The sequence below is a fragment of the Boleophthalmus pectinirostris genome, unplaced genomic scaffold, assembly GCF_026225935.1.
Source record: "Boleophthalmus pectinirostris isolate CB_2022bp ecotype Guang Dong unplaced genomic scaffold, ASM2622593v1 HiC_scaffold_18, whole genome shotgun sequence".
In the NCBI taxonomy this organism is placed as follows: domain Eukaryota; kingdom Metazoa; phylum Chordata; class Actinopteri; order Gobiiformes; family Gobiidae; genus Boleophthalmus; species Boleophthalmus pectinirostris.
Genome location: NW_026571133.1, coordinates 33,976,838 through 33,991,794, shown reverse-complemented (window position 1 = coordinate 33,991,794; position 14,957 = coordinate 33,976,838). Strand labels below are relative to the sequence as shown.

At 39.4% G+C, this 14,957-nt stretch overlaps 1 protein-coding gene across 1 annotated transcript in view; it reads right to left on the bottom strand.

The window, feature by feature from the left end:
• LOC110166375 (ephrin type-A receptor 5-like) overlaps window positions 1–14,957 on the bottom strand; it is a 151,746-nt gene that overhangs the window by 118,900 nt on the left and 17,889 nt on the right. The window contains 1 exon segment of the mRNA XM_055153197.1: window positions 11,284–12,001. Coding sequence (XP_055009172.1) covers window positions 11,284–12,001 — 718 coding nt within the window.

The window sequence follows — 14,957 nt, the reverse complement described above, 5'->3', positions numbered from 1 at the left end:
TTTTTATTTTTTTTGCTTCAGCGTCTGTACTTTTATTTAACAAAATTCCGTTCTTCTTCCACCACTGCAAACAGCTATAGCATGTTGCATTTTCCAGCCTTAATTTCTCCATCTCCACACTTACTGTGTAATGTAAACACTGTACACATATGTCAGTCTTTTTCTTTACACAACCACCGTCTGGGGACAAAAACTCATTTTCTGGTATTCTCTCCACTCTGGCAACCGGCTGAGACCAAGACTGCGCTTGTAATTGAGCTAAACTTGTGCAGTGGTGATGGAGATGATTAAATCCTCCGAGTCAGATGTTTTAATGGCACACTTTCAAATGAGAAACCGCGAGCAACACCAAAGCAGAGACACTGAATGCGTAATGTGGTACCAGAGCTTTTTTTTTTTTCTCCAGTTTTCAGCACCATCCGAATACTTGACATGAAGAAGTGTTTGCAAAAGGAGCTGGCACATATGGTCCCAAAGAGGAGAGAGGAAGCCCTGTGTACACGCTTTCAAAGAGGCGTCGTGAAGCGGACTCATCTGCATATGCAAAGGGACTAAAACGTCTTCCTGCCATTTTAATTGCCAGTCAAATGAATGTTTTTATGAGGTTTGGAGTGTGTTGGAGTTGAGGTGGGACGCTGCAGATAGAATAAATTGTATTTCTTGTTTTGTAACTTGTATCTATCAGCAAAATATCATTCTTCTTCCATGTATCGCTAAGCAGTGTGTTCAGTTTTTTTTCTGAAACAGAATTATAATAATGCATTGGACTTATGTAGTGCCTTTCAAGACGCTCATTATCACTTTATATTCTATTACTTCATTCAGTTCATTCCACAATTTTAAGTTATGACTGCAGGTAGTATTAGGAAGTAACTGAATTCTGTACATGTACTGTGAATACATATTCTGAATACTAATTTTGAGTAACTGTACTGCAGTATTATAGTTATTTGGTGATACTCAGAATGCAGTTCCTTTTCTAAACTGATTGGAATACATTATTGTACACAATTTAGGCTTCAAACTGTTTGATATTAAAGAGAAAAATAGAAAACACAGTTCTTATAGTGAGTGTTTGTGCAATTTTTCCTTCTCCAATTAGTGATAAATAAATGCATAACAAACTGTCAATCAAGCTGTTTTCAATCCTATGTTGTGTTTTTAGACTATAATTTAAATCCACCTTGATATAAAAGTGTTAACCAACACTCACGCACACTCCACATTCATACTAAACAATGTGGCTGAAGTAAAACACAACGGACTCCAGGCGCTCCAAAGAAGTAAAAATCGCACGAGGATTTTAACTATATTTTTCCTCGTGCGATTTTTACTTCTTTGGAGCGCCTGGAGTCCGTTGTGTTTTTGTTTTATCCTTTTTCCAAGAGCACCCACTACCTGCTCCCACCGACTGGAACACCTGCAGCAAACAGCCACATTTTTTTTTTTTTTTTTTATGTGGCTGAAGTGTCTTGCCTAAGGACACAACAACAATTTCCACAAGAGCCACTGCTTATTAATTAATTAATTAACTGCAGCTCCTCTGTGGTACCTGGTGCTCCCTGCCGTTTCAAATCCAAGTACTAACCAGGCCCGGCCTTCATTATATTATTTTTAGAGGGGAAAAGAAGGAAAAAAGAAATCCATTTTGATTCTAATTTCTTATAGAGAGATGATCAGATTATGTCACTCCCCGTGTTTCTGCGCATGTCGCCTGCAGAAAGAGCCACTGTCATGTATCATGTCAGTGTGTTGGGGGATTTCAGGCTCTCCTGGAGGTGGGGGTTAGGTGTGTCCATCAGGTGTAAATGGATGTGCGGTCACTCTGCGGGCGAGTTTGGGCCATTTCTTCTCGTCATTTACCCACTCACCTGCATTTAACACATATGGGTCATTAAGACGTATCAAATTCAGTAATGTTCATTTGGCATCATATCTTATTTTATTGCACGGTGATAAACGGTTTTAGTGCACCGACAACATCACTAGTAAGTAAGTAAGTCTTTATTTATATAGCGTTTTTCACAGACATATGTCACAAAGACACTTTACAGAGCATTTTACAGATTCATTCTTCTTTTTCTCCACACCCGGTGGTGGTAAGCTATTGTAACCACAGCTGCCCTGGGGCATACTGACGGAAGAGCGGCTGCCATGCCAATCGGCGCCATCGGTCCTTCCGTCCACCTCCACCACCATCACTCACACACACACCGTTTTCCTACTAGGCAGTGTGGGTGAAGTGTCTTGCCTAAGGACACAACGACAGTTTTTGTGACTGCCGCCCCACTGTGGCACCTGTTTTTTTCCCAGCGGTCTCCCATTCAAGTACTAACCAGGCCAGGCCTTGCTTAGCTTCTGAGATCTAACAGGATCAGGCTTTGACAAATCGGTCACTAGTGCTGCAACTTCATGTTAACCACACACACAGTGGCACTTTCTGCACTCAGGCTGCACGTGCATCCGCTGTCTCTCCAAATGAATTAAACTGAGATTATAAACAATGCAATCTTATGCTTATCTATACATAAAGGTAGGCAGATGTTTACAATAAAAACATACAATTTGTACATTTTAATATGTTAAGATTCAGAGTCAATTATGCAAACAAGATATTTCCTTTTTAAAGTGTTCCAATTTACAATTTAAAGCAAAGTATTAGTAAATTTCCCAGTCATATCTTTGTCTGAAAAAGTAACCCCTTTGCGTGTTCGTGCTTCACCTCATATTAACTTTAACAGCGTATTTTCATGCAAATCAGCTACAAATTAGTGAGCCCTGTGTGCGACTGTGTGACCTGGTCAGGTTTTATTACCGTGTCATTGGTGTAATCGCAGCCTTTTGTCAACACTGGAACAAAGCTACCGTCTGAATGCCTTGTTTAAGCTCATTCTGCACTGGCTTGTTCCAAGCAGCAGTGTTTTGTTCAGTCTGCTCCTCGGGTCAAACCGAAACAAAAAGACCCTAGCTTTAACATGTCACATACTGCCCCCAGGAAGTGCACTACAAATTTAGGGGAGAATGGCATTTGCCCTTTTCTCTGCTTCAAATTGTTCTTAGTGACTGTTGCTAAGGCTCACAGGAAGCATCCCAGTGAAAATGTGTCCTTGATTGTGTTGTCTTCTTTACAGACCCCAGAAAATGGCAGCCAAGACAAAAGTATTCTTAATATAGTATTTGTTATGTACGATATGATGTCGCTGCATACAGAAGGGGCTATAATGACCAGCACCATCGCTTACATACCAAATGGACACACAGGTAGGAAGATGATGGAAAGGTCTTGCCAAAGGACACATGGCAGAATGCATTGCTCTCTTATGTTATAGTCAATATCAATTATTCTATATTATTACATTTTGGAAACCATGGCCCCATCCACGTTAGTATGTATTTGAGTCGTTTTTGTTGAGGATGCAGTGTTCGTCCACACTAATCCGATGGAAAACGGCTCCAGAGACGAAACGATCTGGTGCCGCCAGCTCCCACGAATTCATCTGAGTATGGATCTGATCCGGCACTGTGTGGACGCCTGAAAATGTTGATACGCTGACATAGGAGCTCTAGTTGCCGTCCTTATTGAACCAGGTCACTGTGACTTGTGCCTTCATGATTCGCTGGGTTCGTGACATTGGTCATGTGACACTATTGCAGAAAACAGTTTAAACAAACCATAGACAAAAGGGAAACAGCGTGGCTAGAACTACTTGCTAGTACACGTCTTGCTAGTCCATGAAAAGACTGTTTTCACGCTCTTCCTCGGCTCGAAATCGGCTGCTGCAACTTCAGACACAGTTAGCAGAACACCCCTCTGTCACAGAAAGAACACTCATATTTCACTGAGTCGTGTCCTTCAGTCCGACAAAAGCTGAACCGCATCAGCAGCACAAGGAGCAAGCTGTTTTATGAACTCTTAGTTTATGCAAATTAGCCATGTCGTTTTAAGTTTCGTTTCTGTAAAACGTAAACAAATACGCTCAAAGCTGTGTGGATGGAGAAGGCTTACGAACACAAAAACAACGTGTCTGGATGGAAAATCGTTTCTGATACGGTGATACGGTGATTCGTTTCCGTGTAAACATAACCCATGTGTTGCTTAAACGTGTTGTACAAATAAGGGTGGTATGGATAACAATAAGGTGGAATCATCAATGAGACATATTATACATACGCCACTTCACTTCTCAGAGTTGTATATTGATTATCCCATGTGTATAATACTGTATTGTCGAGCAAATTTCTATTTTCACCTTCGCCCATCCCTGCTGTGTACATATTTGTGATTATCCAAAATATTCTAACCAGACACATTTTGCATAGCCACTATTTCAAAAAACCAAAAACTAAACAAAACAAACAAACAATGCCTAATTAAAATCTAATGCTTGCTACAACAAAATGGTAATAAATGGGTCCAATAATAAGCCAATTTTAAGCTGTCAACGTCAAGTCAATGTCCCATTTCTAAATATTAAGTTGCTTGATAAATATTGCAAGTTACAATGATCAAAATGTAAAATAACAGTCTATATATGTTACAATGTCTCACCAAATCCCAGTAAGAAAGCATGATACGTCTTCTTTTACATGCCCCCTTTGCAGTATCCACCAAATCCACACTTACTCCAACACTGCCTGCCATAGCCCAAGTGTTACAAAGCTGATATCTGCACTGCCCGTGACAGATAACAGAACAGTAAAGTCAGTCCAGAGTAAGTCATCATCTCTCCCTGTCAGCTGAGTAGAGTCCCCAGTGGAGCAGAGTGGGTGATGGGGCAGAGACTGGCAGTGACTGGAGGCAGGACACTGGTCCTCTGGTACGCATCTGCTAATGACGTCCCAGCAGAGGAGCGAGGGGTACACAGCGCTCAAATGTGTGTTCTGTGTCTAACCGCCATGTTGTGTCTCTGATTAGACTGCAGTAATCACAGCGAAGAAGGCTGCAGGGGATGTGGGGTTTTGGAAGAAAGTGGAGTGCTGTTGTAAGGCTGTCTAAACTACCGACACCCACGACGCACGATATACCACTCATGATACGATATTATGACTAGGGCTGGGTATCGTTAAGAAGTTGCCGATACGATACATACCTCGATACACAGTCCACGAAACAATACGTTTTTCTATACAGTGCACTTTCGATTCAATGCAATTCGTTACGATATATTTCAAATTGATTCGATACAGTTCAGTGAAAAACAAAGGCTAAATCATGGCTGATACTAAAAATCTTTATTAAACCACAAAGTATGTGCAAAGTTAATATGAAAAATGCCCATTTTACTCAAAACTGTAAAAATGTCAACACAACTGTAGCTCTTACACAAAATAATGAGTAAAATATACCTAAAAATACTCTTGGTGATATATCGCTAGAGCAGCCCATGATATCAATACTGTATCATCGAATGAAATTATACAATATATCGATATTTCAATATTTTTTCACACTCCTAATTATGACAATATGATGATGATGCTCTATGATATTTTGGCATTTTTAAAGAAACAGATGCATTTTGTGCAACAATATTTCTTCGTTAAACCACTATTTATGCAAAGTTAATACACAGTGAATATGTCAAGTGCGGCAATTGTTGATGACTTTCTAAAACAGTGTGAAGAGTGATATCTGCACCTAAACGCATCCAAAACAAAGGATATGATTATTGACTTTCGAAAGAGTGCGCCTCAGAATGACGTCACATATACAAGGGCAGTCTGTTGAGTGTGTGGACGCCTATAAGCATCTTGGAACACTCATTGATTCAAAATTGAGCTTTGACGATAATTGTACTGCAGTGTGTAAAAGAGGCACCAGCGCCTTCATTGTCTGAGGAGGTTGTCCTTTTATCATGTAAACAAAACCATGATGACACTATAAAACGTTTATGGAATCAGTGTTAACTTTTTCATTGGTCTCATGGTTTGGGAGCGTCTCTGTTAAAAACAAAAACTCCCTGAATCAGTTGGTTAAATGGGCGAGTGAGGTGATTGTTCATCCTTTTAGTCCCAAGATCTAGAATGAATCATTTTAAAAGGAGCTTCGTTCGAGCTGCGATCATACTTATGAATAAATTTATCGATTGATTTTAGCACATTTGTCTTGGAAAAAGCGTGTGTTTTTACATATATTTAATATTTATTGTGATTTTAGTCAAGTGTGATGGATGAATTTAACTAAGTGTTTATGGAACAAAGCTACTCTGCATTGGAGCTCTGTAACACTTTATTTTGTAATTGAGTTTTTATAAGTGTTTATTGCACATAATGTGGATGAAAGAAATGTGAAATGTGGGACCTGCCTCTCAAATAATGTCATTATTAATAATAATTAATAAATACACGATAAAATAGTAGTGTGTCACAAAAAAATGTTAAAAGATACACAAAAATACTCAATGCAGAAGCCCATGATAATCGTACTGTATCCCCAAATTTAGTTTCATGATATATCAATGTTTCAGTATTTTTGTATTTTTACTAAATTATGTTAAAACTAGAATTGAAGCTCGATCCTCATTTGGACTATTCATACTGATAACAAATAGTACACAATAGTAATAAAGCTAAATGTTAAGGGAAAAATATATCTTAAAATGCAATAAAAAATACTTTTACCTTTCAGTCCAGTTCAAGGATGTAGTGATGTGAAAGTACAGATACTTGCTCTCAAAGGTAATGAAGTAAAAGTAAAAAGTATCCAGCTTAAATGTACAGTAAAATACAGATACCAAAAATTTAAGTACAGTACTTTATTACATTCCACCACTGCACATGTACACATCCCGTATATCCGCCACAGATGTAGTACCAGCAATCAGTATCAGTCTTATTTTTTAACTAACTACTGCAACTCACTCCAACTCCCAACATAATTCATATGCATACATCGAGTCGTGCCAAGAGCGCCTTCATTTGTGATTACGCGTGTGGAGTGACACTTGATTAGCTCTAGCCACAAGATCAGACTTTGTTGAGAGACTGACACCGAAGATCCAAGAGCTCGCACATAATCAGACTTTCCATTTTTGCATGCAGCGGATCATTCCCACCGCTAAATCTTCCCATTCTCTGCGATGCCACTCAGAGCTCGTTCGGGATGCACAAACACAGACTAGAGATGAAGTCATTTGGAAGCAGATTGGAAAGGAGAGAGCTGGCAGTGTTGGGAGTGGATGTTGGTGATAGTAAGAATGTGCTCGTATTGTCAGGGTAGGACAATTTCAGACTTGATTCGTGACTAAGGAATAGACCCAATACTCAATACTGATTCTGGCACCACCATAATAATATTTTTTTTTTAAAGTATTGTAGACCAAACATGTCAAACTCAGGCTCGGGGGCTAAATTTGGCCCGGGATATAATTATATTTGGCCCACAAGATCATATCAAATACGTATTAGAGCTGGCCCACTGGCTATAGAGACATGATTTATTTTAAATTTTGTTACTATTTTACATTATGCTTGTTCTGGATTCAATGTTTAAGCAAAACTATTATTAAACATTTATTTTCTATATACATACATATACATTTATATAAGAAAAGGTTTAAGATTACTTATCTCAAAAGAAGAGAAAGCATGCAGATGTTGTTGAAATTTTTCAATAAATATTTAGTTTGGCCCATGACTTAGTCCACCCCTGCTTTAGACAAAAACGTGTGATTTTCAACATTAACTCATAGTAGTTCACTGAGGTTTATTTGGTCTTTTGATATTTTGTGTTATTAGGTTCTTTTTTCAGACCAAGAATTTTGTTTGAGTTTCGACTGCTCACTAACGGTCTTCCTCAGAGTGGTCACGTGATGTTCCTGTGACGTGTCCAGTCACCTGATTTTTACAGGTTTTGGTGCTTTCTTCCCACCGGTAGAGGCAGGATGACAGCGCCATCTGCAGTCTGACTTCCTCAGGACAGTATTCCAGGTGTGTGAGAGTAAAAAAGCCCCTTTGACCCGGTTTATAGTCCCATGGGCATGTTTCCGTATTTTGATTGGCTCTTTAATCCAGCGGCGATGTTTGTTTTCCTCTGTCCCAGTGATGTTTGCTCCGTCCCAGTCCATAATAAGGTCAGGGATGGCTGATTTGTGTTGTTCCTGTTCCGCTTTGTGTTTTGTCGCTCGTGCGCACGCCTTCGCTGTTTCCTTCTCGCATTCTGTTTTATGTTCCTTTATTCGTGTACTGAATACCCTCCCTGTTTCCTTGATGTATGTTTTATTGCAGGACATGCAGGGTATTCCGTATAACTCATAGCACTTTCTTTTATATTACCATGCTGCCTTATAACTGTGAAATCCCTCAGTCCCATAATGCTCTTCTGCTCTAAAGCTATTCAGGAAAGGTTAATTTCTGTCCTGTGAATGTGACTTTGTTAGTATCAATACCTGCTCAAATGGGAATAAAATGTTTTGTACTGATTAGTATTTTTATATGGAAACATGATGAAACATTTGTATTTTTTTTTCTTACTTAAGAAATCTACAGAAGAAGTTTCAAATGATTCACGTGCAGTGTTTTAACTTCTTGCTTTTAATTGTCAATTTTAAAGCGTATATGACAGATTTTTATGATTCTCTAATCTAATTTTGATTTAATTTGGTGGGATTATAACTATCGTAAAAATATAAATGATACGTTTTACACCAATTAAGAAGAAACGGATGTGGAAAAGTTGAAAAATATGTTGAAACACATTGATGACATCATGCTAGAGAGATTTCTATCCAAAGGTTTGGCACAATTTACATGTAAGAAAAACTATTCTATTTATTTCAACAAAATAAAGGTGTTTTTCTTGTATTTGTATTTGTCAAATTATAGTTTCTGTGTTCATTAGAGGAGATTTGCTAAGTAACAGTTATAGTGTGACGTCACTATTTCCAATTTTAAACATGAAAACTGTCCAAACTGGGGAAAATGAGTTGAAATGTTTTAGCAAAATGTGTTTGAGTGAAATTAGTAGACTAAACTGTCACGGGCGCTCCAAGCAATTACGATTATATAGTGACCTTAAAAATCACAATGATCACTTATTACGTTAATGTCTACTCCAAGAAAATGTGGATTTCAGTATTTTGGCATATGGCCCATCCCTATACTCAAACCAGAGAGCTTGAGAGTGGCAAAGTGCTGCAGGGCCCGGGGGGAAATCGGCTACAAGGCTAAAAACACAGGCGCCCACTGAGCTACTCTTACAAAGGGAATAAACAGGAGCGCACTCAAGCACGCAGAACTAAAAACAAACACAGCGCTATACCAAAATAAACAAGACTGGCGCAGGATGGAAGGGCGAATGTGGATGTATACAGAGCAGAGCCAAAGCAAAGCATGGGAAAAGCAACGCAGTCTCCCACATGTGAAGAGCGGGATGTTTACGGAAGCCACAGACAGGAGCAAAGGGAGATGATCTACAGTATTAAGTCTTGCCAGTTTTAGTCGACTAAAACGGAGGTGTGGCAAAAGATCTCAAACTGTTTATTATCTCTACGATCTCAAGATGGAACTGCAACTACGTGAGTTCATGCAAACTAGCACAATTCATGACCAAATCTTCAGATCATCCTCCTTCCAACTGTTGGTAAATGGTCTTATTTTATACAACGCTTTTCCACCTTCAAGACACTCAAAGACCTTTTCATCAAGGAACCACTCACCCATTCACACACACACATTCATACACCAGTGTACGCAGATACTAGCCTAAGGACACAACAACAGCATTCATGTGTGGAAGCTGGAATCGCATCGCCAATCTGACCGATCAACCGACGATGAATAACAAATAAATAAATTCCCATAAAGTAAATAAATTGTAAATAGTTCATATAGTTTAATGTAAAATGTCTGAAAATTTCAAAATAAAGCTCATTGTGTTAGATCAGAAGAGGGGGGAGGGATTAAATACATTTTCTTCTTCCCACTCCTTTTTGGGCCATTTTTTTAATTTTTTGTTGTTGTTATTTCTGCTATGATTTCATTAATGCTGTATGTTCGATTGTAAGAGAATGTATATTTCTTACTTGCCGAAAATAATTACATAAATCGGTCAATCGAGATGTTTATGTCGAGAGTGGGATTCGAAGAGCCAACCTTTGAATCAGCGGACAAAAGCTCTACCAAGTGAGCTACTGTCACCCTCTGTTGTACATATAATTACAATTAAATTACAAATAATGACATATAACTAACAAAATTTAAATGTATAGTGGTTTAAGACAAATTAAAAGTACTTCAGTCAGACTACAGTCGTCTGCATTGTGTACATCTGTATTCAAGTGGACTTTTAAATGACAGGGCTAATACTAGTAGCATGTTTGTAATTTGTAAAAGATACTACTACTACTACTCAACAAAATCAGGTTAAATCACTCTGGAAGGTAGAGTAGTGCTGTGGCGTGTTACTGGTGAACATTTCGAAGGCTTTTTACTTCTTGGAGTAGGTTTTAGAATGATAACAAATGAGGATCGTTGGGAACAATTGACACATAAAACCAAAAGAGTAAACATTGGAATGAGCACCAGTCGTCAAAATGAACAAACCCATGAACACAGTAGAAACAGGAATTTAAACTACTTTCACGTGCAAACATTAGAACATGGAGGTAAGTTTGTTATTTTTTTGATAATTATTTATAATAACAAATTATCACTACATACCTGAAAAAAGTGTATATGTATTTTAAATAATGCAATTCAAAATGCTTGTATAGTAAAATATGCCTAGTGTAGTGTTTTGAAAATAAAATCAAGACTTGGATTGGTATTGAGTATGTTCATCTACTACTAGACAATTCTATAAGTCGATGTGAAATGAGTTTTTACTCTGATGGATAAAATAATACAAATTCCAAGATAGAAAATGTTTTTGATCGGCTACTGTACTCAGATGTAGGTGTTGAAATGTGCACTGTGTAACATTTCTAGTGCTGGCTGCTAGTCATTTGTCTCCGAGGAGGTGTTGCTGCTTTACCTACAATTTTCCAACATATAGCATGAAACTTTCCAATCTTCCATAGAAACGAGCAGGAGGTGCCGCAAAGCCAATTTACAGGTGAGATCTACGAAGAGGTGACTCCACTCATAGTAAGAATGCATGTCTTTAAAGGTAAAAACACCCATAATCGAATAAATTCATCTTGTATAAGTGTAATATATATTGTGGAGCATTACAGGCAAAGAAATAACATCTCCAGTCTGAAAAGTTACGCAGTGCACCTTTGAGTCGAATAGAAGCTCCGCATGCTGCACATATCAAACTAAGAAATAAAGAAAACATCTTACCGTGACACAGTCCATTGATCTCCTCGAATCCCGGCTTGCACACGCACTTCCCGATGGGCACTAGCCACTCCCCCTCCGTGCTGCAATGCATTCTGGGAGGCTCGTACAGCGGCAGCGAGTTATTCACACAGCGCCCCACCACCTCCACCAGCTGCGATGCCTCCGAGCCAGGAATGGTGTCCGGAAACTCCGCCAGACTTTTCACCAAAAACGGACATCTCTTGTAAAACACCCTCACCGACACCAGCGCTATGCATGCTCCCAAATCCTGGAACGCGAGGTAGAAGCCCTTCTTTGTCAGCGGACCAAGATCTCGAACTTCCGTGTTCAGTTTCATCACGCGATCGCCAAGGTCTAGCTCGGTGAAGCTCTCATCAGCCGCTATGGTGTCAATCTTGATATACCGGCTTTCCTTTAGACCCCAATCCTCTTCGTCCGTTATCCCGACCCCGTCTCGTAATGTCCCTTCCTCTTCGTCATCGTCGCCGTTGGTTTCGTAGTAGTACATGTTGAAAGTTTCCTTGCAGGTACCGACGCCGCCCGGTAAGCTGTTGCAGTCTCTCAGGGTGAATTTGAGCTCGATGAAGACTCTCTGGGCGCCTTCGGTCAGGATCCAGTTGGTGTGGAGCCAGTTGTTTTGGTTCTGCTCCATGACGCGGCAGACCTGGTACGTGTGGATGGGAGCGTAGTCCTCGTCCACCTCTCCGATCTCCTCCCACTGCAGAAGAGAAAAAGACAATAGTTACAAGTGAGGTTAAAGAACTAATATGCATTCTTTTGGCTTTAATTCCCCCTTAAATGTGCTTCTGGACACCTTGGGATAAGTCTTTCACATTTTCTAATAGTGCATGTGTTTGTAAAATACACCTTAATTTACAATGCAGTACTTAGGCGCTGGGGCTCCCTCTGTCCCTGCTGTCAGCAATGGGAATGAACAATGGGAAACTAAACAATTGAAGCCCTTATCCCTTGTGGATGCTATGCTAATGAAGCTACGATTAATTAAAGTGGAACTAAACATTACTAGTGAATCAACTTTTTTGCTACTTAAAAGGGCCCATATTTTGTTATTTGAGTTGTGTTTTGGTTCATTCACACACGTTTAACTCACACATTCTGCATATTTAGGTTGTGTTCTTCTATCAAACAGAAAACACTGTTCCACCTTGTGATGTCATGGTAATACTGGAAATGCTCAACTGTGTTTTTAAACTCCATAGAACAGGGGTCTCCAACCTTTTTTTCTCCAGTGAGCAACCTTTACAAAACAAAAATACCAGAGAGCTTTCAATTTCAGTAGTTGCAAAGAAACTGAGTAAACATAAGAGCCACGGCAAGCCTTAGATGGGGAACAGTTAGATGCTTATAAAACATAAACCATTATCCATGTATTGGTGTACCAAATATTTACACTGGCAATTCATCAAATTTGACTTATTATTCGCAATACATAGAATTCAGAAATCACTTGGCAAGCTATTTGGATTGGTTGGAGACCCTTGCCATACACCATCACTGGCAAGTACTGCTTTATGATATCACAAGTTGAAACAGAACATTTTGAGCTTTGGAGGTAAGATTAAGAATAAAGGGTTACTCAAACAAGTAAGAATGATGAGGTAAGTGAAAAATCCTTTAGTCGTCCACGTAGAATCCATGGCAAAGGAGAAATTCAATTTGTCAACTGGACAAAGTGTATTTGGTTGAATATGTTTCGCATCTCATCCAGTTCAGAACCTCAGAGCTGAAGAAGCAGCTTGGATGAGCTGCAAAATGTATTCGACCAAAGAAACGTTGTCCAGTTGACAAAGTGAATTTCTCCTTTGCCAATGATGAGGTAACAGCATTATAACATATCTTAAAGAGTAACTTTCGCGTAATGAATGAGCTTTAACTAACTGAATTCAGTTCCAAGTCTATATTTGCAGCTTTGTCATCAAAAACATTGGTGTGTCCTGTATCCAGTGGCCACTGCAATTTCAGGTATTACATGTCATCACTCACTGCCCCGATTACAGCCACATGTTTCTGCTTACCTGGCTTTGAGTTTGAAGTATGGACACATGTTAGACCAATCACACTCTTCCTCAGATGTTCAGACCCTGCCCCTCCTCCCCCCTCATTTTCTTCTTTAGTCCTTCAGGTCCTACCCAATAGGCTCTATTCACACTTACGTCACAAACCAGGAAGACGTTTGGAAACAACAATGACAACTTCCGATGGGCTCTGTTCGCAGTAGTAAGTCTGACAAAATCTAAGAAAAATTTGAAATTTGCTCAGTTTTCTTCCCCTACATGTCATTGTAGCGTTCCGTTATGTTTGGCTAATCAACAATTACAACCATACCTCCGTTTTCATAATTTCCCCAGAGACACACAACTCCAAGCGAACTGGGTACATGCGATTACAAAAGATGAAGATGCCAAATTCAAAATGATTCCAAACAGCACATGCATAGGCTGTCTTTATTTTACTGCTCATCACATTTACTTCGGGTTTTCTCACACTTGGTAGACAAGCCCAGTGTCGGAAACAACACTAGAAGTTGTCATCGCATGTTTCAGCTCTATCTGAAATGTAGTTTTGGGTGAAGTTAAGGTGTTTCGTCTCAATATTTGTTAAACATTTGTAAAACGGCACAGTATGATTAGTCTGTGATTTGTTCATTCCTAAAACATTTGGGCAACAATTAATTTTCATCACGATCACATTAAAATGGATCAAACTTCTCAGGTTTTCTTGCATACCGCAGCTTTTGTGTTCTATCTGCCAGCAAATCATCACACCACCCATAACACCCTTCTCTATAAGGAGGAGTAAGACGCGTGGAAATCTGGTGAGAATGAGCTCCGGCGAGGCATTTTAGACGGCTTAACACTGGCACGGAAACTATGAAAGGTGCCTGTGCGTGTGTGAGGATACAGATAGCAGTATAATCCCCTTCACTTGTACTTTATTTCCTCCTACCACAACAGGCACAAAAGGAACGCCAAATTGTTAAACGCTGTATTCGCATTTAGTGTCAGTGGGGGGTGGTGTACCTGTCTGAGGAAGAAAAGGATTATTGTGCCGTTGTGGGTATTATCAGTAAACGTCACCATAACACAACTAAAATAAATGGCCATCTTTTTTTTTGTCTGTGCATATCATAGAATATATTTATAGAAATGGGTTGAAGTATGGTGGTAGACTAATGCAGCTCAGCAAGCCTAGTATTTATAGTGGCTAATTTGCAACCAAGTTCAATATTTGAAATTCCACATGGGCAATAGACCATTGTCACAATGGCCAGAAGTGCTGCAATGTAGGGTAAATGTCACGTCTGGTTAGGGTGATCATTCATCTGGATTTTGGCCGGACAGTCCGGTTTTAGAGCCTTCTGTCCAGACTTCTGTTATGCATCCTCATTTTTGACATTTTGTCCTCATTTCCAACCCTCGACCGACACTGTTGCGCTCATCCTTACAATCCCCTGCCCACATTACACCTGCGATGCTGCAATAGCAGTGTCTGAAACTGTTTGCTGTTGAACAAAAGTAAATGCCAAAAAGGAAGACACCCTTCAAACATGCTTGGTGCTCACAGCATCATTTTGCCAGCAAGAACACCAAAGGAGAATACTATTTCTTCTGTAAACTCTGCTGTATTGACATTGATGTGAGTAGGTAAGATGG